Source organism: Leptodactylus fuscus, chromosome 7 (genome assembly GCF_031893055.1).
Source record: "Leptodactylus fuscus isolate aLepFus1 chromosome 7, aLepFus1.hap2, whole genome shotgun sequence".
NCBI classification, from domain to species: Eukaryota; Metazoa; Chordata; class Amphibia; order Anura; family Leptodactylidae; genus Leptodactylus; species Leptodactylus fuscus.
Genome location: NC_134271.1, coordinates 75290485 through 75316696, shown reverse-complemented (window position 1 = coordinate 75316696; position 26212 = coordinate 75290485). Strand labels below are relative to the sequence as shown.

Sequence of the window (26212 nt, the reverse complement as noted above, 5' to 3'; positions counted from 1 at the left end):
TCAGGAAGTCACAATTATAGCTTTACTGTGAGTCAGTCCTGCAAAATGTGCTTAAAGCTAAAATACTTTTATTATATTCAGTTTAGTAAAGACAGTAAGTACATAAAGCCTCCAAGGCGACCTGCTGATCTGCACAGAACAGGCTATACAGGGACTTGCAATCCCACAGCACCTCTGCTCTACTAGATCAGTAGGAAGTAGTAGAATGACATGGAAGTCTATGGAACCCTCTTCCAAGACCCAGGGCCCATAAATATGAAAAATCAGAGGAGCTCACCTTTCATGACAAGCGAAGAGCCTTTGTATTACATCCCCCAGCACAGAGCCATAACACACCTAGAAGCACATGTCTCCTGAAGATTAGCAGAGCAGATGACCCAGCGGAGAGGTGGAGCCTGCGGCCTCCCTCTACAAACACCTGCTGCTCCACACACACCCAGCCATGGAGAAGACACAACCTCTCCACCACCGCCCTCCCTGCAGCCAAACCTGTGGCCACAAGACTGACAAAAGGCATCAGATTTCAGCTGCTAAAACACAAACTCCCTCACCAGTCATTAGGCTTCAAAGGGATCTATTTAACCCCTTCTGAGGAGGCCTAAACAAAGCCAAGCACAGCATTATCTGAGCCCCCCAGGGCTGATGGTCCTCCCCACAAACACAGAAATCCACCCCTCATCACACCCACATTCCCATCTCTGTTCCTGAGCAGTACAGTCACAATCATATAGTAAAGCTTTGTTCACATTGTATTTGCTGACCATGTTCATCGTATGGCACAGAGTCCAATGTTTTCGCTTTTGGTTTGTTTTTTTTTCTCTTTAGCAAATCAGAACAGACTGTGCATCCCCACGGAGTCAGCCACAACAACAAGGTTTTCCTTTTGTTTTACCCTGTGGCCAGTAACTCATATTACACAGTATGGCTTTACAGTGGTACATGTTGGGGAACAGTCTCAACAGATACCGAATATGTATAACCAGGGCCGTAACTTGAGGGTGCAATCGCACCAGGGCCCAGGAGCCTTAGGGGGCCCATAAGCACTGGCATCAGTATTGAGATTGCAGCTTCCATCTGGCCCATAAACCAAGGAGATCCACAGAATACCCCAACCACACTAAGGGTTGATTAAAGGGATTCTACCACTAAAACACTTTTTTTTCTAGTGACCACGTCGGAATAGCCTTTAAAAAGGCTATTCGTCTCTTACCTGTAGAAGTGCTCTCCGCCGCGCCGTTCGTTCAAAATACCGGTTTGTACCGGTATGCTAATGAGTTCTCTCGCAGCGATGGGGGCGTCCCCATTGCAGCTCGAAAACTCACCGCAGCGCCGCCTCTCTGGTCTTCGCCCCTCTGGTTGTCCTCCCCTTGCCTCTTCAGCGTCTGTCGGACGCCTGCGCAGTACGCTCTCTGTTCGGCGAAGATTGCCGAACGTACTGCGCATGCGCGAAAGTTCGGTGCCCGCACTATAGCTGGGATCGCAATTTCGCGCATGCGCAGTACGTTCGGCAATCTTCGTCGAACAGAGCGTACTGCGCAGGCGTCCGACTGTACGCTGAAGAAGCAAGGGGAGGACAACCGAAGACCGGAGAGGCGGCGCTGCGGTGAGTTTTCGAGCTGCAATGGGGACACCCCCATCGCTGCTCCTGCGATGGGGACGCCCCCATCGCTGCGAGAGAACTCATTAGCATACCGGTACAAACCGGTATTTTGAACGAACGGCGCGGCGGAGAGCACTTCTACAGGTAAGAGACGAATAGCCTTTTTAAAGGCTATTCCGACGTGGTCACTAGAAAAAAAAAGTGTTTTAGTGGTAGAATCCCTTTAAATTCCTTAGCACCCGTAACCATCACTATCAAAAATTCACTGTAGGGATGAGGTAGGGGACCCTGGACAAAAGATTGCACCGGGGCCACAAGTCTTTCGTTACGCCACTGTGTATAACCCAAATGCAAATATGAACTGAACCTAAACTTGTGTTGTTACAAATTACTATTACAAATTTACATTGTCCCAGGTTGTCAAACCGTGAAGATAGAAATCCATCAAAATGAAGATGACATGTCAGAAGGTCGCCAAGCACAATGGATTTCAGTGGCGGCAGTGATCTACTGGATGGAGGCAGATCTCACTAAGACTGGCTGGATATACTAACAATGATGTCATGTCTTTGGTTTAGATATCTCAGTGCAGCATCCAAGGGGCTATATGTACATCAATGGCAGTCCAAGCTGGCCAACTGGTCTGATCACTCTTCAATGTCAATAGTAATGATCCTGACAAGCAACCGCATGGCAGTACCTCTGATCGATGGCAAATTTCCAGTTTATGGGTCACCATAGAGGAATTCTTGGTTTTGGTGCTGTATCATTGGTTGTATGAGCTAAAGTTTTGTGAAGCTACAAGTAACCAATACTACAGTGCTATTTCTTATCTTCAATTATGAAGGCTTCCTCCCCAAACTGTGAATTCACACAAGATTGTCTGCTATTTTCTGCAACGTACTTGTGAATGAAGTTCATCCCTAGGCATCACATACAATAAGGAAAGAAGCTTTGAGCTTGAACTAGAATGCAAGCTCTGTAGACCAGGGGCACCTGGATAAGTGGTCATGTAAAACCATTAATAATAAGACGCTGATCTGTCATGGATACAGGAAATTATACCTCAAAATGACAAAGTCCATTATGACAAAGACGTGAGTCATTGGTAAGAGGCGCTATCTTAGAGATAGGATTTATAGGCTGGAGCATATATACTTGCTTTGGGTTATTTGAAGACCTAGAAAATGAGATAGTTTGTGTAAATACAGGGGGATATCATGGATTGGTCTCTCACACAGTCCACAGCTGAATTCCCAACATGACAATCTCCCATCACAGAGGCTAAAAGACAAGTCGGTAATATTGTAAAACTCCACTGGGAGGCAGCAGAGAGTCATGCATTGCATCCTGCTCAGGCCATTACTATATAAAGGAGGTATTTTACAAAGCTGGAATTAGATTTTTTTGGGGGGGTAATAGCGAACATTTAGGTAACATTCATCAATTGTGCTGAAGCAATGAGCTGTAACCAACTGAAAACTTCATTAAATTTATTGGATGTTTTTTATTGGAGTTTTACATTTCCTTTGGTTGTGTTCATGTATTGATGATTTGCATTTGACCGAAATGTCATGACTTATAAAATTGACTGAATGCACTAGTGATGATTTACTATAGATAAACATGTGCTACAAAGTTCACACCATGACCATGAATTGACTTATTAATAGGAACTTTATGAACTGGTCAAAGACACCTAGGATTAGGTCCTTATTCACACAGCAGTAAGTTTGACCGGTATTTGAAAATCAAAATCTTAGAAAAACTGTAATAGAAAAACATGTGTTTAGGTCCCACTTCTGGTTTTGGCTTAGAAAGACTGATGGAAAATATTGACCAGAAAACCGCAATCTGAATGAAGCCTTCTAAGGACAAGGTCACACAAGGAGTTTTATGGATGGTTTAATGCCTCTCAAAGTATCCCCACAGAGTATTACGCTCCCTTGTGGCCTCCACATAGTATAATGCCCCCCATTTGCTGACCTCCACAGTAAAATGCATAAACAGAGTTCCCCTGGAATCCACTCCAGTTACCCTTCGTTCACATCTGTGTTCGGTATTCCATTCCAAGAGTCCACATGGGGAACCCCCCGAATGGAATACCGACCCCATAGACTATAATGGGGTCCGTGTGCTGGCCGCGCACTGCCTGGACGAATCATGCGGAAAGGAAAACAGATTGTGAACTACTTTCCTGTCTACATGATCTCTGCGGAGATCTGGCGGAAACCATACGGACTCCATTATAGTCTATGGGGTCCGTGTGCTCTCAATGGCACACCGCTTGCAGTTGCTTTCGGTATTCTGTACGGGAAGGAGGGGTACTCATGCGGACTTCCCCCGACGGAATACCAATGCAGATGTGAACGAGACCTTACTCCTGCCTGGGACAACATTTAAAGTTCAGGCCTGTCCCACTGAACCCAGGATGGCTGGCAGGTAGTATACTAGTGGTTTTCATTTGATTGAAGCTGGCTGGCGATTTTTAAGAACAAATTTTAGAATAGTGACTTCAGGACTGAACAGTACAAGGTACAGTAACTTAAATTCTTAAGGAAATTGGCTGAAATCTTAGAGACGTTCTCAAGGCCAATGAGAACGAGGAAGACCTGGTGGCCAGAACTAGATCCAGAATTTACTATATGTATTGAGAATTATTCTATAAAAATAAAACGTATAATTTGTAAACAGCCGGATGGCTCAGATGACAGTGTTCCGCAATACCATCTGGACACCTTGTTCTGATTTTTTTGCTGTATGATTTTTCACAATAATGGAGTTCCTGGCAAAAGGCGCGCTCTTGTAAAATATGGACAAGCAGGGAGAGGCCTGACATCAATTATCCAGAGTCTGTGCTCCGCAGTGTACAGATGGCAAGACCACGATTTATAGCCCATGGAAGATGGAGGGGAATAGAGAGACACCCAGGATGAATCATGCTGATGGCTGACTGGTCTCTGCTCGGCTCTGCGTTTTTTATTTTATGGTCTTGGCCTAAAATGGATTCAGAAAAGACTTGGGGATTTAGGAGGTGTTGGAGCGGGCCGCCCTCTGCCAAGGTCTATTCATATCGTGCCAAGCCACTGAGTAGAGATGGCTTCCCATGGGGTGAATGGTCTTCGCTTTTTCTGTCACAGTGTAGATGGTAGTACACAGCTTTCCCAAATGAGGATACAGCGGGACCATTTTATTAACACTGGTTGCATGAGATGTTTGATGGTGCTGCCATAGCGTTCAGCTGCTATTTGTGCCAGTTTCTTAGAACAAATCATTTTATATTTGTTGTGAAGACCCGCTCCTTTCCATCCATACCCCCTGTTCTTACAACGCTTCCCACTTTTCTTAAAAGTGGGCATGGTAAATCATAACTTGTGGTGCAAATACAGCTTTGCTCTAAAGCTGCATTTTATTCCAAAAACTGGCGTAAAGAGTATATGTTCCCCCCTTCACATCATGTCATTACAGTCTGTTGAAATCCATCAAGCAACATTACAAGAAGACCATACATCTTCCAAGATGAAAACATTTTACGCAATCGACAGTTTGTAACACGAGAAGCTTGAGCCAGAGACATGGCGGCTGCGGCACTAGTTTGCACTCTAACATTGTGCAACACAAGGAGAGAATGCACTTATCCTTCTAGATGGGGCAAAATCCAGATTTTCTAGAGTCCTCCATATCAAATCTGCAGTTAGGCATGTTCATATAATGCATCTTTTCACAGCAGAAATCTGAGCCTGGCTCTTGAGTTTCTGCAATGGATATAAAGTTTTACACGTTTCTGATCTCCATGCAGATTTATCCTGGATGTCACCAGCTTGGAGAATAGCACTAGCTTCAGTATGCCTTGCACAGCCTCTTCGTTGAGTCAGGGGGTCAACATGTCCGCTGTGTTTAGATGGTGAGGGCACTAATGGCGGTGTTCTCTCACACATTGCTGGCCCATGGCTCAGGAACTGTGATAACTGCTAGTGAAATATTATGAGGTTTGACAAGGTTATCACACAGAGGTGTTAACAAGAGACTTGTCCCTGTGATCAGTGAGTGGCAAATGAAAATGTAACACATCACACCTCTGGAGGTTGTGCTCCGTAACCCCTACAAATGCAGATGGAGATCAATGAGTTCATAAAGACTAGGAATAAATGTCAAAATTCTTACAAAAGTTTATTGTATCTTTTAGCTCATGGTGTACCTGTGTGAGAACACACCTCTCTGTAGCACTGGACCTGGGGCAGAACATGTTTACCTACATTCTAACAAACCTTCAGCTATGTGAGCAGGACTAGGTCAGTAAATGGAAACATCCACAAAGTTGCAGAACTTGTCATTATATAATGCCTAGGATTTATTCACATTACAGCAGAACAACCCTGTCAATGGAATTATTTGTTACACAGTAGCTTTAAATGAGGTGGTGTCCCGTAGACACATCACGTCATAGGAATGTCTACCCATCAAAACACTTCCAAAGTATTTCAGTCCACTGGACGCAATAGTTGGTAGGCCTGATAGTGGACTTCTGAGTGGTCACCACCCCCACCCCCCCATCACATGTGCAAGGGCAAGGGGCACAATGATTTGCAATCATTGTATCACATGACTGTAATATTTGCATGGAGCCTGGCAGCAAGTAGGCACATCAAAACACAAATTTGCATTACTGTAATACAGCAACATTATTCCATGTGTGTGTGAGTATTCCTTCCTCTTTCATGGAATTGTCACCTAATATAGATCATATAATAAACCAGTACAAAGGATTACCAGTCGCACATTAATACAAAGCTAATGTGCAGAGTCTGCCCATCCGAGGGTCACCAGCATTATAGGTACATTGTATTGATCAGGGCGTCTATGAGCATAGTCATTTAACAGCTAAATACATTAAAGGGGCTCAACGTGTATATATATATACATACACACACACACACACACACACACACACACACAGTCTAGACTGGCTATAACTGTAACAAACCCTCAGTTACAAAGCAGAATGTTCCTATTCACTGACAGCAAGCCAACAATCTTGAAAAGATGAGGAGTCAAAGAAGTCTAGTCTGCTTAGATACCAGGTAGACGAATGCATCACCTGGTAGCTTAAGAACTTTTGCTCACCATTAATGGGTTACAGGGAAGGAGGTGGCGGGTGACAAGTAGGAAATGCTCAGCTTTATACAGTACCCTAGAGATGTCCTGTGGCTGATGAAACCCGCGATGCGTCTGTCTGTATTTATATAGTGGGTGTGGGAGATACTCGGCTGGGTAAACACGGATCTGCCATTGTTTGTGGGTGACAGGAAGCCGCAGACTTTAACAGAAAGGCTGAGGATTAAAATATGACAAGGCCATGATCGCCTCCCAGGTGCAGCCAGGTTGTTAGATTTTAATGAGAGAGGATCTCAGCCGGAACCCCTACCGCGCCGACACCACACACACAATTAACCTCTGTGCTCCATGAAACCTCCACATCTTCCATTATCATTAGGTGTCTACTGCCAGGTTCATGGCCGAAGGAGGGGGACCTGTGGCTCTCCACTTGTTGTGAGGATATGGCAGGCAGGCTGAGACTAGTAAAATCACAGTGGTTAAGAGAGCCACATTTCTGCAAGGCCACATATTTGCAAACCTCTGTTTGGTATGTTATCACTTAAATGCTCAATAATGCTGACCTGCGCTACATTCGCATTTACACTTTTATTTTCGTTCTTTAGGTCTGTTACAGAACCAGAAAAAGTCAGGATTTCAGCATTTTTTCATACAGCAATTTCTGATTGATATGTGCTGGACAAACACCTAGCACAGATGTGAATGTAGCCTTAATTTCATTTACTAGAGAATATGGTTCTGGACCAAAGTAGAATACACAATGTTCTTTTCTGCCTAAAAAAATCTCTATAAAAGGTCAGGGTCCCACATGGTGTAAAAAAAAAAAAGCAGCGTTTTACAGCATTTTACTACTTCACGGTAATATGCGCAGAGGACACTCTGCCATTTCCAAAACTGTTGCGGGTTTGGAAATCTCTGCATGTCAATTATACCTACGGAAACACTGGTTTCCCTATAGGTGTATTTGAAGAAGATAGTCCTCAGAGGGAAGTGCTGCGAGAAGAACTGAGCTAAGGCTCCTGCTGCAGGCGCTACGTGGAGCCTTAGCCAAAAGTTGTTGACTATTGTCGTATCCCCTCTTACTATATTTACTGTTCATTCCATGTTACTAGGGAAGTTCAGTCTTTAGAAATCAGTAAGCTCAAGAAGGAATCTCCTTCTATATACTTCTATCTGTTTGTGTCATTGCTGATGAGATGTTACTTATAGACAGCAAGCAGCTTTCCTTATTGTTCTCAGATTTCTCTTTTTTGGTGTTATGGATCTTTTCAGCTGCATCATAAACTTGGATTTGGAATCTAGTTATCTTTGATCTCCTATATTAGGGTCACTTAGATTTGTTCTTTTCTATTCTATAGTTATTCCTGGCAGAATTACATGTAAAGAAACCAAAAGTAATAGTAGGGTACGGGAAAAACTACTCTTTATTGTACACAGCCAGTCTCAGACAGAAATGCGAGATGTGCTGCAGTTATAATGGGACTATTAGCGGCAGAAAAAACCTGATAGGAAACCATGTATGAAGGATTATAAAAGCAAAGAACAGATTTCCCAGCAAGACCTTGCAGATATTTCAACGTCTGATGAAAACTTGGGTACCCATTAAAGCTGACTTAGACAGCGATGAGACAATGAGCAACTGCAACTCCCAGCATATCCCACTCACCAGCCACAGACCACCTGTACGGCTACCATTTAATTTTGATCCCCAATTTTTCAACATAATTTAAAAGTTTTGGGTACTTACAAGTTGTGGAAATGCTCAATACATATCATCCCTACTTGGTCCAATAATACACAGTTTCAATGGTAACCACTGGAGTATCCCATTAAGACGATAATCACATCACATTTCTACATTTGGTTTGGTTTAGAGATACAAAATTGTCTCAATGATAACAATAGATGGGAAGGATAACCGGCTACTGCTGGACATCACACATGCAACATAAAGATATACATTGTCCAAATAGGTACTGTATCTTTAAATAGTCCCACCTCAGAAATCACTTTTGCACACGTTTAAATAATGATGCTATGCTGGGTGTCGACCCTTTACCCCCCTTCACCCCACACACATTGGTTTTACACATATTTTCCATTATAATTGCCGACTATTGTGGTTTAAGGAGGGGGGAGGTGGGTTAGCTTATGACATCATTGCACTTCATACACACAACACATTGTTCTTTCCTGTAACAGACACAAATCGCGTTTCAGCTCCTTTAAGCTTCACACCCAGATACTGTCACAATCTGGTTTACATATACAATATAATATGAGCCCATAGGAAAAGAGAACCACTCTTGTATTTTATAAGGTGTCAAACCTCTGCCAGCGGAAATGGGGGAGAAAATGGCCTCAGTCTGAAGTATGGCTATTAACACCTTCTAGTGTGAAGACTTAACCCTTCCAGGGCAGGACAGATCAATGATGGATAGCGGACCAGGATATCACATCTCGTACAATTTCTTACTTTGTCCCCAAATAATGGCAGAGAATTTCAACGCAAACTCCAATATGAAAACTTGCAGCAAAATTTAATTATTTACTGTACGTTCATTTCCCTGTGGTCTCATAGGAACAGGTGCTAAAATCTAGAATACAGGGCGCTTTTAACACTTGTCATTATAGACTAATAATAAATGTTCTTATAATTCTGGGGGTTCCAGAAAAAATGCAAAACGTTGTTCATTGCCTGTAAATGCAATTTTTGCTTATTCAAAACCATTCAAGTCTACAATCACAGATGTTATTATACACATTGCATGCTTCTTTAACTCATGGGTCAATAAGGAAATCAGAGGCTCAAGCTTCTTCCCGCTCCATGCTTTACACTGCAGCTTTTTTCTATTAGGACACCCATCAGTGACTCCCGCATAGCTATGCTGTCTATAGAAGCCTGGTGACCTCTACCTCCTGTCTCACCAGTGTTCCTATATCATGCGATATACTGCACCAAATAATCGATAATAATATTATAGAGTAGAGATTTGATATCTAAAAAAAAAAAAAAAAAAAAAAAAAAAGTCATAAATAATACCAAGAAAGTAAAGAGAATTATTACCGGTCCTGGAAGCTGCTCCTTCTAATCTAACTACCTAATGCAATGAAGTATTGGCAGATCCTACAAAGAAGAAACTGGGAAAATTACTAGAGAGTCAGGCAGGACTTTTCTGACAGTCAGCTAATCACGATAATGGATATAATATTAGACAATATCTGTACAAATCGGCAGAATCTAAAAACTTAAAAGGCTTTTTCTAGGACTTGATGACCCATCAATTGAAGATCACTGGTGTCGGACCTTCATGGATCAGCTGTTGGAAGTGGGGGCGGCACTCCCCAAAGGACGCATCCACTTCACATCAATCATTCCTTCAATCACATGGTCTTATTGCAGTTCCGTCCCATTCAAGAGAATGGGCTGATCAGTATTGTACATATGTACGGTGTTGGGCTTGGTTAGTACAGAAGAGTCTGCAGTGAACAGCTGATCGGATGGGGGCCTGAATGACAGAACCCTGCCAATCCTAAGGGTAGGCCATCAATTAAGAAGTACTGGGAAACCTCTTTAAGTATATTATAAAAAAAAAAAAAAAAAAATCATCTGTAATTGATAAAGGTTTCAAAGTTCAAGCACGCATGGTCCAATCTACTCTGCCAAGTCACAAGCTATAAAATACAGAAATACTGTGATCTTCTGGCATGTTAAAACTAGTTTTGAAAAAGAAAATTCATGGTCTTTCTTTGGTATACAGAGAATGGTGTACTGGATAAGTACGCCAAATACTCTTATAAAAATACTGCCAAAATCTGCTCAAATAATGTCACCATAAATTCTTGCCATGCTGCTCTACAATGGTCAAATAATACCACCAAACAGCGAGTAAATAATATTGTATACTGCGTATATATACCCCTACATATTATGCTGTACAGTACCCAAGTACCACTATAATCCCTACATAATGAGTCCACAGAATATTGTAAGAGACCGTTCACATACACTGCCATACAATGCCCACATGATATTACCATATATTGTCATCTATTGGTATAGATAATACCTTATTGGAGCCAGATACAGGGTGGCGACCTTTATTGTAGACCTGTACAATAAAGATCAGACTGATCAGTACTGGAAGACTACGATATTTCATGTATTGTATGTGTAGGCAGCACTCTCCAGGGTACAGGTGGGTGCACAGTTCCACAAGAGGCGGACCAGGCCCCTCCAACAACTTCACATGTACAAAAGAGAGATGGACCTCACTCATTATTTAATGAGTAGCTTCAACAATCCAAGTAGAACATCGGTGAAAGCCACATAATACAAATGTTATAATAATACAGATGACTTCAGGCAACGTTTCGGGTGAAAGGATAATGCTGCTTGGTTAATGCTGGGTGGGAAAAGTATGGCGCTCAAGTCCTGCTCTATCATTCCAATAGGTCTCCCACCAGGGCCACGCACCTGGGTCCTTTTCCCACCCAGCAGAAACCAAGCAGCAATAACCTTGCATCTATCATCAAATTTGCCTGATGAAGGGCTACACATGCCCGAAACATTGACTGAAATCAACCGTATTATTATAATATTTGCACTATGCAGTTTTCACCAATGTTATACGTAGAATGTTGAAGTTACTTATTAAATAAACTATTGGAGTGTGGTCCATCTCTCTTTTGTGATATTATATAGAATGTCCTCTCCTCGTGTATACTGTACAGTATACGATCTATACTACAGATGCAGCATTAATATATACACGGTAATAAAGAGCCAAATCCAGACATCCTACTCCAAGGCGATGTAATATAAATGAATAATCGCTTCCTGGGTGATTGCTGGCTTCTCTGGGAGCGTATGTTTATATGATGGAGGCAGGAGAGCGAGCGATGAGGGGGAGGAGAGGTGCATTACCAATAAGTGAAAGGGACAGACAAAATGAACGGATGAGAATGGGGTGAGCGCCTCACATCCGTCTGTCTGTACACCCCCTCATCTCTGTAGATGAAATGGGCCCTGTACTCTCTCTTTATATCATGAGCATTAGGGAGGCAGCCGGCACCCCATTAGCCCATTCAATTCCCATTGTCCCTTTCATCGATCACTGGGCCATGCATCATTGATCTAGGAAATGACAACAAGCAGAGTTACAAGAGCTCATTTGATGCTCACCAAGGTAGGAAGGCTCAGGCTCTCACGGGGTTGTCAGATACCCTGACTACATGTCTGACCACAGCTATGTCAGCACTGGCTTTTATATGGCAGATGACACATGACAGCAAGGCATTATGGGAAGTCACTGATAATTGATTTCTTGTACAGGCCACATCTGTTCATATTGAGGAGCTCTGGAAAAACGTAGATCCTTTAGGCTTATCCTGGAATGGAAAGTTCAAGAACGTTCTACTGAGATTTATGGAGAGCTATGATACACTGTAACAAGCCCTGCACCAATGTCAGAAAGGCGACAACCCTCCCTCTTCCTAGACAACTAATATTTTCAAGATCTCTAGAGATGTCCCAGCCTAGTCCTGCTCTCAAAGCTGAAATGTATTGGCGTTAGTGACAGCAGCAATCCCTCCCGCTCCTGGACCGATACACTTTTACAACCTAGTAGGATATACGTGTACCATTCGCACAAGCTTAGACCATGGCGGAGAGAATTACCTGGGTGCAGCCTGGCATCTGTCAGAAATCAGGCTGTTCAGAGCTATGGACTAATACACCTGCAGTGCGGGGAAATATTGCACATGTGAGTGAGGCCTCCGCAGCTCTGAAGCCGACTGACCCCGCTGTATTATGACAGGATTATAGGTGCCTCAGGCTGCAGACGCTTTATCGGTTGTGTTTAATCCCCTTTTACAGCATTACTTTAAATTTCTTTTCTGTGTGTAAGTGAAGTGAAGCGACATAATATACCTCCTACTCCTAGTCTGTGTACTAGAGGTTCAATGGAGTCAGGCATCTACATCAAAACAATATACAATATATTCTGGAATTAGAAAATCTTTGCTGCTTTCCTCCAAAAATAGCACCATCTTTGTCCACAGGTTGCGTGTGGAACTGCATCACCGTACCATTCACTTCAATGAAGATAATCATGAACAGGTATGGTGGAGTTTCTAGAAGAAAGCAGCCATGTGTTTTTACTTCTAGACCAGGGATAGGGAACCTTCGGCTCTCCAGCTGCTGTGAAACTGCAACTCCCAACATGCTCCATTCACTTCTATGGGAGTTCCAAGAACAGCAGAGCAAGTATGCATGCTGGGAGTTGTAGTTTTGCAACAGCTGGAGAGCCGTACGTTCCCTACCCCTGTTCTAAACCATCTCTTTAAAATATAATGTGAAGCCAAGATCAGACACCAGCATGGACCATGGATGATACCTTAGCCCTGTGCAGTTCTGTCAGAACCATCATCAGTCACACAATATCACAATTTTCTGTCATTTGGTCACCCAGAGGCTCCTCCCCATTCATTTGCACTCAGCTTCTGGTGTTTTTTTTTTTTTACCTTTTTTGCTATTTGAACAGGTGGGAGAGTGTAGTACAACAGACAGGTGTGTAGTGTGAAGGGCAGAGTACAACGCAGGGCGCTTCGCCAGCTCTCCTACCAACAGCTCGTGTCAGATCTCTGTGTTTACAGACCAATGTCATAGTCTTAGGGATAACTGACAACATCTGTTAATCGGAGAACCTGCAGAACTAGAAGACATAGCAAACATGTCGATCATTAACCCTTCAATTTATCGTCTTTCTAGATTTTCTCATAACAGCCTTTAAACAAACCCACAATGGCATCCAGTGCCCAAGTTCCTTGGGCTGACCAGATAAAATGATTCTGAGGACCCACCCTCCAATAACCCCTAGGAAATACAACATAGTAGACTTCAAACATGGGTGTTGTACCATTATCACATTTGGGCCCAGTGGAGGAACCTCTTTTATGCTGGTGGGCCAGTCCAACTCTTTCACACTTCTTCAGACTAGTCAGACTAAGGCCTCGTTCACATCTGCGCCCGGTCTCTGTTCTGCAGGTTTCCATTTCCTGCCCAAAACAGAGGCAGGAGACGGAAACCTGCAGGACTCTCTCACCCATTCATTTGAATGGGTGAGAAAGCTGTCCGGCCGTGAGCGCTGGTGAGCGTTTTATGCTCTCCGCCATGAAACCGGGTTTTTAAATCCGGACACAGAGTACTGTATGTCCGTCTCTTTTTCCGGATTAAAAAAAAACAGTTTCGCGGCGGAGAGCATAAAACGCTCACCGCCACTCACGGCCGGACCCGGTCTGTGGTTTCCGTCTTCTTGCATGCAGATGACGGAAACCACAGAACAGAGCGCCGAACGCAGGTGTGAACCTAGTGTAATCCGTTCGGGGGGAGTCCCCACTATAGTCTGGGGTCCGTGTGCTTTCACTGCACACCACTTGCCAGTGCGTTCGGTAGTCCATTCGGGGGGTCCCCATGCAGACTCCCCGAACGGATTACCAAATGCAAATGTGAACTAAGGATAAAGCTAGGTGTATAAGGATGCAAAGAGGAGACCAAGAAACCTGCCATGTACAAGGAGAAATCAAGGTGTATGAATAGTAAAAATGGATTAATTGGATAATCTTTATATGATAATGAGCTCCAAACTCATTTTTTATTTTTTCTAATCAATTTGAAAATGGATAATGAGCAACAATAAGACAGTAGCTTTCCTCAGCAGGGATATCACAACATTGTTTACTAGCATTCTCTGCTACATGCACCATTGGACTGGGTACCTAGAGAAGCCATACTCTTGCCGTCATACAAAGGAGTCTGGTCAATCCTGTCAGAAGGACATATAAATATTGCTCTTTCCCTTGTCTGCTGTAGTCAAGGTCCTTGAGATCAGGATCAGAAAAATGATCACCCCCCCCCCCCCCCCCTTCAACAGTTACACCATGCACCTATGCAGAAGATCCGTAGCATTTAGTCTCTGCATTCTTATTAAGCGAAGGATGGCGAACCGCGTCGTGTATCAATGACATTGCCACCGAATTCCCGCATCCACTCTTGTTTACTTATGCTCCAGGAAATTGGATTTATGTTTGAATGACTTAATTGCTTTGTTCGGCGCAGGGACAGCTAATCGCTTGGTTTGACCACTTGATCTCTTAAAGGCAAAGGTTCCAAGACGTGGGTAACAGAAAAAAAAAGAAAAAGCTGACAGCAGATGGAATGTAGAACGCAGCAGCTTGCTGTGGCCAAACCAATTATTTATCTAATTATGATTTACCACTTAACCACATGATCTTTCTGCAGAGTAGTGGGCAATTAAAACCAGGGTGATTATGTGGATTATGCTAATGAGCTGGATGCAAGTGAGGAAAATTGGAGATTACATATTGGCACAAGCCTGGGGCTGGCACAGAGTGAAGGGGAGCAAAGGACAAGAGAGGTTATTAAAACAAAGGCAGAGACCAGGTGACCAGGACCTGAGAGAAGACCTAGAGGATAACAGACAGCAGTAGGAGACGGATAAATAGACTATTGAACCGAAGGGAGAGATCACAGCGTGCTTGTGACCAGAGAGCAAAGGCACTGTCACCGAGCAGCGCAGTTTATTAAACTCGCTCTGGGGTCACACGGGGTTCAGCTGCTCCAGGGCAACGCAGCAATAATGGCTTCCATAATCACACAGGGGAAGGTCGTGAACAGGATGCTTTGTGCGGCTGAGTCTGTTGATGTGGAAGATGAGGCGGGCAGCTGCACACAGGGGTCTTCGTTCTAGCAAGATTGTGTTAACTCTGTGACTGCCAACATAGTGCAACAACATTTAATGGCTGCAATATATGAAACACGTCGCAATTATATCATGCCGCATGTCATCTTAGACCTTTAGTGCACAGCAGCACTAATGGAAATCTTATAATACCTCGTATGCTAAGAGAGAAAATGGTGGATCCCAGAAGAGAACATGAGACAGTCTAATGTAACCAGTGGCCATTTACTCGTCACGACTACTCAGCAGCGCACAAATGGAGAGACCATTAAAGTGTTATTTCCACAGGTTTGAGCACAAACTGTTCAGGGCCCACGTTTCCAGGAGGACAATGAAACCGCTGCAATTATTTGTTGTAAATCCTAGATTTTACATTTGCCTTCCTGCAGTTATGTCCTGGGCTGCAGAGGACACTAGGAGATGGACACTAGGCCACTTCTGTTAGGAGGAGAAGCTAGCTACTTCCCTTATCACTGCGGTCATCAATGAGCTATATAGTCTAAAATGCCATGTTTTACATAACGGGTTACCTTTTTGGTCTACAAATTGGGAAGACAACTCTGGACTGACAGATCCCAGAGTCACAAAAAAAAACAAAAAACCACATTTATCCTTCGGATATTTATCAATTTATCATGAGGCGCATTTTGCAAAAATCTGCGCTGGAGCAATTTGCTTCAAATGTATCAAATGTTGCACGATGTTTGATGATTTATTTGGTGCATCTACAAGCTTGCTGTCACCTGTAAGAGTCTTGTCTGGGAAAATGAGTCAGTGTGATCTTGAGGGGTCAAAGAGCTACTGTACAGAGCCTTTATGTCAGTGCAATACAGTAGTTCTTCAGCTGTTGAGGTGCTCAAGGCATCATATCTGAATACAATACAGCAAGTTTAGTCATACAGCAGCCTTCCGTCTGAGCAATACAGCCCACACATGGACCATTTTTCCAGGGCACAATTTGGTTTTGTGAAAGTGGCCCAAACTATTTTATGCCAATATTCTGGAGAGTATGATAAATGACCCCCATTTTTTAAAAAACTTTTTTTATACGTTGTCCAAAAGCTTTAGCACCATGAAGCTACCTGGCGCCTAAGTCTAGAATTGCTGCATCATGTTCTACGCACAGTTTTCGTATACTGCTTAAGGAAAGAAAAACAAGGTCGTTTAGAGATTACAGAACAAAACACAAGGAGACCGGCAACTGTATATGGCTAGATAAGGACTAGCATGAGGAGGTCAGCATAGTTCTGAACTCTGAAATGGGGCACAAGGAGTTACTCCAGACAGCTGATCACTTCCTCCTCTCCTTACATGACAATGTGTGATTGACAGAAATATAGAGAGAATGTGATATATAGATGTGTATGGGCTGAATGCAGTAAATCTGTGGCGCAGCATAGCACCTTAAAGTGGATTAGGATTGGACAGTTTTGCAACTATACTAGAAAGTTGCTAAATCTTTCACTGCATTTTGCTAAAAATTCTGGGGTCTCTGAACCAGTCTTTTGTACCCTGATATTTCCACCAGCAGCCATAACTGGTCCTAGGATCTGCGGTATGTAAAAGGATGCCAATAACAGACTGCTTGTCCCCCACCAAAGAAAAATACCATGGAAGTATTACTGCAGCAAAGTCCATCCAGACAGGCAAGCGTCAAGGTCATGGCCAAGGTCACTTCCTGGCCGGTAGCACTGAGTGCACCTCACCAGTCTAACTCCTCAAGCACAGGATTCCATGTGTTAGGAGAGCTGGGTGCCAGGACCAACATGGTAAACAGCAGCTGCTTATCAGCATCCCTCCTGCATGGAAGACAAAAACCACGGATAAAAGATTTCCATGGCACATGTAACCTAACAAACAGTGGCAGCTTTAATCTGCTCGGCAGGGAGAGGTGCCAGGTAGGTCTCTCAAAAGACAATTAATCAAAGTGCGTGTACCAGCCTGACCCAGACAGAGGAGATAAGCTGCATCGAATGACTATGGACTGAACTGGTCATACACAATGCATGATGCCCACGGGGCTGCAACAATTTCACCAGACATCTGAGTGACAAGTGGTCTTGTCCTTCAGAGGTCAATGCAGAAATCTTCAGGACACGATACATCCTTGCAGCTTTGTTAGACATGATCAGGATGGGATTTCTCAATGTAAACAACAAAGGTTTCTATTCCTTGACAGCAGGAGATCTTGAAAATACGTTATTTACTTAAAAATCCCTGTAAATGTTAGTGCAGCTGCGTAAAATATATACTACATATACTCCCGAGTATAAAGCTGCTGTGGCACTACAAGTTCCAGCAAGCAGGGGAGCCCCCTCTGTCCCACACACATGGCGGTGCCAAGAGCTGATGAATAGTGACAGTGTATTTGATGGCAGAGGAGTATAATACCACTTATGAGTGGAGGCTCCACAACCAAGATAAATGTCTCACATCCATCCTCCACCACAGAGGGGAGCTGGGGATACACAGCTGTCTCATAAATCAGACGGGATTAAGGAGAAAGCAGCCCAAGCCGCATCTCCTTATACAGCTCAGTTATACGCCTGCAATCATGTTATCCACTTAACCCATTCACAACCACATGTTCCTGAGGAAGAAATCCAATGCAATGGCTCAGCCCTGCATCTCCTAAGGGAGCATTCACATTGCATTTGTAGTGCATCTTTGGCATATGCACCAGAAAAGCCAGATTAGGTCCAGTGAACATCTCTCGTGTATGCCTAGAAAGCTTCTACCACAACACATGTGTATAGGCTTCTATTGCAAGATGGAGGCCAAAAGAGAGTCCTATATGGTGTAGGCCTCCGTCAGCATACAGTGTGAATAAAGCTTAGTTAGGCAATCGCAGACAGATAGAAGGGGAGAATATTAACTGCAAGGTTAGGTAGGGACACATATCACCCCATTATCAGACAAACCTCCACAGCAATGGCTGTACATAAAACAGAGAGGGGGACTCACAGCAAATTGGAACTAACCTCAAGTCCCAATGCCAATTTATAGCAAACCTGTTTCCTTTCATCTAACCAATGCCCATAGGGGCTTCCAAAGCCATATTCTCTGTCCTCTTCCTATCCACTATGGTGGAGCAGGGCAGCCAGGCCATCTAGCTAATACTTCCCAATTCTTTTATGAGTATTGTATAGTTTAGACAAAATCATATTAAATCATCTCTGTCTGTTGTTCTATGACTCCCTGTGTCATGCTCAGTCCCCTGAGATCCTGCACCAGATATAACATGATATAAATTAGACATAATCTAAAGGGATGACAGGGAAAGTGCGGCCACCTCCATGACACCTATGCTGTCCCTGCTCCCAATTATCATTAGCAGCTGGCTCCGGGGCGTGACAGGATGCTTACTGCCCACATTCCAAACACACCTATAGGACATGTAGCTGCACTGATAACATTCCTCATTATCTCACATTAGGCCTAGTGAACTGCCCTGCAGGTAAGTCCAATGTCAGCTCAGGGCCACTCCACACTTCTGTCAATGAACTTGCTAATCTCAAGATCTCTTCATGTGGTCATTGAATAGAATCCTTGTTTCATCCAGAGACTGTACCCAAACCCTGAGACGTGCATAACATATGAGTTGAACAATGTTTGCCATTCGCATGCTCTTTGAGCCAGTGAAGTTAAAACTGACACATACAGTATAGCACCATGTAGACATTTAGTACAAATGTAGAGTAGATACATCCAGGTTCTGCCTTTCTCGTTTTGTAGCTGCCAGAGGGGAAAGGAGGCTGATTCTGTCCAGAGTGCACCAAAAATAGCAGACAGCTAGAAGCAGCACAAAAAAAAAAAAATTATAACGTTTGTTTTTAAAACCACTATTAACAGAGATTCAGGACTTTTGGTGTAAAATTAATTTGTGTGATACTACTTTAACTATCTGTCCTTCAGATGACGGGAAAGTCAGGCATTTGCATCTTACAATAGTATTGGTAACAAAAGATTACTGAAAACTATGGCTTATAAATCTCCATACGCCTGCAAAGGCGCTCTCCTTAAAGGGATTCTACCATTAAAATCAAATTTTTCTCATTGACATATAGGAATAGCCTTAAGAAAGGCTATTCTTCTCTTACCTTTAGATGTCTTCTCCGCGCTGCCGTTCGGTATAAATCCCATTTTTTGTCGGTATGCAAATGAGTTCTCTCGCAGCACTGGGGGAAGTCCCCATCTCTCAAAGAGCACTGGGGGCGTCCCCAATGCTGCGAGAGAACTCTCCAGCGCCGCCTCCATCTTCTTCAGGAACGACCTCTTCAGGCGTCTTCTTCCGGTGTGGGCGGTCAAACTTCTAGGCTTCGGGCCTAGGGCAGAGCCGACTGTGCATGCCCACAGGCCACAAGAAAATGGGTGCTTACTTACTGTGTAAGCGGCCATTTTTCTTGTGGCCATGGGCATTTGCAGTGGGCTCTGCCCGAGTCCTAGAAGTTTGACCGCCCGCGCCGAAAGAAGACACAGGAAGAGGACGTTCCTGAAGAAGGAGGCAGCGCTGGAGAGATCTCTCGTAACATTTGGGACGTCCCCAGTGCTGTTTGAGCGCTGGGGACTCCCCCCAGTGCTGCGAGAGTACTCATTTGCATACCGTCAAAAAAATGTGATTTATACCGAACGGTAGAGCGGAGAAGAACAGCCTTTCTATGTGTCAACAAGAAAAATTTGATTTTAATGGTAGAATCCTTTAAGGAGTTTTCTTAGTACCTGACCCTGAAAACTATAGTGATTATGAGTATAGCCTAATGTACTCAATGTGGAAACCTGGGTGACAGATATAAAACAGCAAGGCAGGAACCGGTGACCAGCAGTCATGAATTGTGAGGCCTGTCTGTCATGGCTAAGATTCCCACCAACAATAAACGGCCCCCTCCCGTCTGGTGCTCCAGCAAGGGTGACTGCAACACAGGAAATCTTGTGCAATGATAAACGCCCAACACATTCTGCCCTCTTCCTTAGAAGTGGACCACAAAAATGATGGGGGAGGGGAGATGATTAGGCCTTCATAGTAGCCATGGGTCAAATACCAAGAGGAAACCTCACATGATGAAGAGTGCAGCTCCCTCCCTGCTGTAAATATATATATTATACATACACTCACACATACTTCTCTCCATTAGCTCAACTGTTTCTGCACAGATGGCACAACTGGGGCTGGCAGAAGAGGCTTTACTGTCGGATAAGAAATTAACATTGGCAAATAGCAAATTTCGTGCATGTATTTTCATTCTCCTAATACGGTTGCCATCTGTTTACAATCCTCACATCACGTACACAAAAGCAGGATTCCTCTTGGCGACCATCCCCATTCCCCGACATTGGGCAGCTATGATTGGGGTTCAACAGGGTTGCACAGAGATATACAGATAAGTTATACACAAACTATATAACACATAGGAATACTTAAATCATATCAGTGTTTTGGAGAATATTACCTACATTTCTGTCTTCTCAATGTTGTTAGTCTTCTGCAGGGGAATTAGGAAGTGACTATAGAGCCAAAGTAATTCACCATGTGTCTTACCCCTTGTTCACGTCTGCGTTTGGTAATCCGTTTGGGGAATCCCCATGGGGACCCCCTCAAACGGAATACCAAACACATTGCCAAGCGGTGTGTAGTGAAAGCACACAGACCCCATAGACTATAATGGGGTCCGTGTGCTCTCTGAGCGGTGTCTGCACAGAACATGTGGATAGAAAAGTAGATCGTTCATGCAGGCAGCGTGCAGAAAGCACATGGACCTCATTATAGTCTATAGGAGTCCATGTGCTTTCACTGCACACCGCTTGCCAGTGCGTTCGGTAGTCCGTTTGGGGGGGGGTCCCCATGCGGACTCCCCGAATGTATTACTAAAAGCAGATGTGAATGAGGGGTTAGGCTAAGGAACCACGTTGCAGAAATGCAGCTTTTTATTATTCAAATTTTGCTGCGTTTTTTTTGAGTCAACGCCAGGAGTGGATCAAGCAGAATACTTCTTATTTCTTTTGTAGCCATTCTTGACATTGGCTCAAGAAAACCGCAGCAAAATCTGCAACAAAAAAGCTGCATTTCCACAAAGTAGGGCCTCATCCTTAAGTGGGATCTGTGCGTGGGTCAGGACATCAGATATACGTTCACCACTCCATACACAGCAGTCACTCAGTACACTAATAGGTCTCTTTTTTTTCTGCAAATGGTAAAAAAGTGCAAGTTCTTCATACTAGGCAGAACATGGGGGACAATTACAGATTTGCAGCCACATGTACAGTAATGTTAGACATTTTCACACACATTACACAAGCTCAACATATTTCATGTATTAGGGGACAAATGCAGAATAAGACAACACAAAGCTGCCTCTGGGGATGAACTGTTCAGGACGCGGCAGGTGCGTCACTCCTGTTCCCTTAGGGATGTGTCACTTTACATCAGTGCCTGGGGGGCAGTGACAGGTGTCGGCTCACCTTCACTGATATAGGAAAGTATTCTGCAACTTATCAGTGTTCCCTCAGGCCACAGCCCAAGCTTCAAGAGTTAACCAGCAGCAGGAAAAGGTCAGTTTGCCTGGATAGTTCAGCAAGCTTGACTACTGCTTATCAGAATTACTGAACTTCTGCCAAGACTCTCTGCAGGGCACAGATCTAGCGCAGGGTGACAATTAACCATTTCAGAGGCTTTCACTGTCCCTTCAATAGGCTAAGTACATCCAGACAGAAAATGTCAATCAAATAACGACTCATAAGATAAGTACACAGTACTAACCTTTATTAAGTAGTTTGGATAAATAGATAGTACACAGTACTACTTCTCAGTATATGTTCTTATTCTGTATATATAGGCAGTACACAGCACCACTTCTTTCGTCCTATATACTGGGTATAAATCTCAGTATTTGTTCTTATTCTGCATGTAAGGACACTGCACTGTGCCACTTCTCTTGTCCTATGTGCTGGGTATATATGACCACAGCATAGTACAACTTCTCTTGTCCTGTATGCGGAGTGTAAATCTCACTATCCACTCTTATTCTGTATATATGGACAGTACATATCACTTCTCTTGCGCTGTATGCTGGGAGTAATTCTCAGTATTAACACTCATTCTACGTATATGGGCAGGGCAAACATACCGCTTTTCTTGTCCTGTACGTACACTATTTTGCTCTGTACATACACACAGTACCACTTTAGCACATTTCCTTGTCCACATTTCCGAGTGTTACTGATCATACTCCCTTGTCCTAGCATCATCTCCTTTTCAGCTACAATGGTAAGTAATTAGCATAAAATAATTCCACTACAGAAGGAGTTAATGGTAGCAACACACAGATCAGAGGGCATCTTCTACTTGGCATGGAGAGGCACATTCACAGCTGCTTACTGTGTGGCAGCAGCCAAACCTTCAGCCTGCCAACCATATGCCCAGCTCTGCCAGCCAGTTTCCTGCTGCTTTGCCCACTGGGATACCCTGCATGCCACAGGAAAGGACAAAAGCTGACAGGTTTGCTGGTACCATGCAGTGGGGGTTAAAGGACTCTCTCTGGTCGTCCCAGCTGGTGAGACTATGCATAGGATACATCCGCCGAGCCGATGCAGTCTCCCAGGAGCGCCAGATGAGACGGAAAATGATGGGTCTTAAGATATCAGGGTAATTAGGACTGACTGAGCGAGAGAGCACTGCCTTCAAGGCTTCCCAAGGGAGGTTACTAGAGCTGGCACAGACCAGTCCCACCACTTACTCTCAGCTCTGCAATGTGAAACGCAAATCCCACTAATAATAATAACTGAGCAGAATCCATCAATTACACGCAGGCCAATCTATACTGGTAGCAACCAACACAAACATCTGTACTGTGCCCATCTGATCAGCCATTAAAATCATGAGCTACAGATGAACATGGAAGACACAGAAATGTGATGTATAAAGAAAGCGGGCAGATGGTGGGGCATGACACTCTACAATAGCATGGGTACTTAAAGGGGTTGTCCCATCACAAGGATCCTATCTATACTGCTTGTTAATGTGGATGTAAGACTTTTCCTAAATACATTGCTTCAGCAAAACTGCTTTGTCTGTCCACTATCTTACTTTATTCAATTTTTTGTGGCCACAGCCCTGACCTAGCTGCTCCTGAGTCAAATGATGTATCTGCTGCTCTCAGGGGGAGGGAGGAGGGGCTAAGTGCAGGGAGCGAGCCTGTGTTTCTAGCTAATCCTGTGTCTACACCATGTGACCTAGGTCCTGCACTCAGATAGGGGAGAGGAGCTGCTTTCATTTCTTCTTTTCTCCCAGTTATCAGGCTAGCTAATTCAGTTGTGTTCATTATGGCAGAGACAGGCAGTCTCTGTATGTAACACAGAATGGAGTTGCTGCTGCCTGTACTTCATAGTCCAATGTGGGTGGGCGGAGCTACATGCGAATTTGGGGCGGAGCTAAACGGCAGGTTGCCTGTGAAACCCCGCCCACCAAATGATGCAAGAAACCAGGAAGAAAGAAGATTTTACAAGAGTGAAGACTGCTGAATATGTGAGGTGGGAATACCCCTTTAAATGCAGGACTATGGCACAGAACTGAATCTTAGTCATAAGTAATGGAAAGCCTGAATGTAGTGAAGGGAGCAGGGAGAATCCCTGTGCATGGGCTTTACAGAGGACAAACCCCTCAAGACTAACAAGAGGAGATACAAAAGTTCTTGGCTGGGGATGAATGAAAAGTGGAAAAAAAAATGTAGATAATGGATTCAATGCTTGTAACACGATAGAGGCTAAAAATAATTCTGTCAATGGCAGGGAAAATTCTCCATTGACTGGTCTACACCGAATCATCACGTACTCAGCTGCACTTGGGCTCATTTAGGACAGATTGAGTTTTATCATAATAGACATCATTGTGGTAAGTGAGTAACATCCAGAAGGGGGCGCTATTCTGATCCTTGCATCAGGGGCATAACTATTGAAGGTGCAACAGTCCTGGACTCTGAGTGGGCTCCAATGGTCTTTCTGCCACATAAAATATACCACTATTCTAAATGACACAAATTAGGTAGGGACCCCATTAAAAATTTGGGTTCAGGAGCTTCAAGTTACACCTCAAGTTTGCATCCTCTGCTTATCATTCACCCTTGGTTGCATACAGTCTTGGAGAAGGCCACATTTCAGCATATGTAGATAGAAGGGCTCAGTTCAAGTGGATAAAGAGTACCCCCGCTGCAGGAAACAGTGTGATGTGAGTCACCATCCGCCATATTCCCCAGCAATATGAATAATTAGATTAATTGTATTCGGCCTGCAATCCTGCCTATCTGAGCCAAAACACTGTCATCTGCGTGTAATTTCACTCCCCTTGCCTCTAGTAATCTTCAGACTTTACTGCAAATTATTAAAATTCACTCCTATTTAATCTGCCTCCTGGAATTAATTGAATTTTTACGCTCTGCAAATGTCAGCGTTAGCGCAGCCGGGGAGCATGGACCCCTGACGGCTCAGTGATATTGCACCAGTAGAGGTTCATATGGATCCTGCCCTGTGTCGCAGTATCCAAAGAGCTAATTAATCCAAGTCTGCACCACAGGGAACGTGGGAGACTGACAGGAGGGAGCAGGGCTACATCTCCCAATACATGAGCTGACATCACAAGCAACTCAGCAACTACTTGAAGGCACAGGTGACTGGAGTCGGCTCATAGATACAGATCAATTCTTGTAACTACATGTACAGCACAATACGCTCTCCTGTCCTGATAGTTTGTTACAATGTGCCAGCGCAGGGGAAAGGGAACATTCTGGAGTCCAGGAGGGTTCGTACAAAAAGGATTGTATAGACTTCATACACCTGTAACAAATTCTCAGCTATGAGTACTTGAATATGTGGGTAGTATTGAGAGTTTAAGGTGGTCTTCCCCCTCAAAATCCTCTCCAATCTAGCTCTATGGGACCAGTGCCAGATAACCAAGGCTGAGCCATTGATTTTTCTGGCACTGGTCTGCACATGATTATCCTTATATACAATTGGACTAATCCAGGGTGAGAATCTACCCCATGGTTTCCGCAGTGATTCCGCCACGGAAATTGTGGAAAGACTGAGCAGGACACTTATTTTTGTTAGTGCACTGAAAATAGAAACATCCATCATTGCCTCCCAGTAGCAGATTAGGGATGGTTTTTCAATAGAATTTTGACCTCCTCAAATTTCTCCTCAAATACTACTGTGTGAACATACCCTTACATCTGTAGTTTTTCAGTCTCTAGATGTAAACAATGTTCCCATTCACTGACAGCAAGCAATCTACAATTACTATAAGGAATTACTTGTTGGCCATACAATATAAAAACAGTACTCACCTCTCCCTGGGTCCCTATTTCCAGTGGCGGCAGGTCTATTTGTCTGTGTACAGGTCCCAGGTTCTGTGTGTCAAGTGACTGCTCTAGCCAATACAGGTATCATTGGTCACCTCTTCATAAACCAAACGTCACATCAATCCAGTGCCATTTGTGAAGAGGTCACCATTGAAGCCTGTGATCGGTTGTAGTGGTCCTCTCGCATAAACAGGACATCACACGAAACCTGTACACAGATGAACATGGAGGCCTGGGGAGGAAGAGCATTGGTTTGTTAAGTATATAGCCTCACTAGCAGCACTTTTAAATAATGTAAAGTTTTTTTGTTTTTTTTTTACTACATAGTATGGTGCTACTGTAACAGTTGCAGAGAGGTTTCCATTTCTATAGTTTGGATCTTTAGGTGT

The 26212-nt window shown here is 43.8% G+C and overlaps 1 protein-coding gene across 7 annotated transcripts in view; it reads right to left on the bottom strand.

Annotated features, from left to right (window-relative positions):
- Nucleotides 1-26212, bottom strand: part of GSE1 (Gse1 coiled-coil protein) — a 303643-nt gene that overhangs the window by 44133 nt on the left and 233298 nt on the right. Inside the window, exon 1 of one of the 7 annotated variants that reach the window (XM_075282148.1) lies at nucleotides 278-336. The exons of the other annotated variants lie outside the window; for them this stretch is intronic. Within the exon in view, the coding sequence (XP_075138249.1) occupies nucleotides 278-284 (7 nt within the window). The 5' untranslated portion in view covers nucleotides 285-336. Of the gene's footprint in view, nucleotides 1-277; nucleotides 337-26212 lie in introns of those variants that run through there. 7 annotated transcript variants of the gene reach the window in all.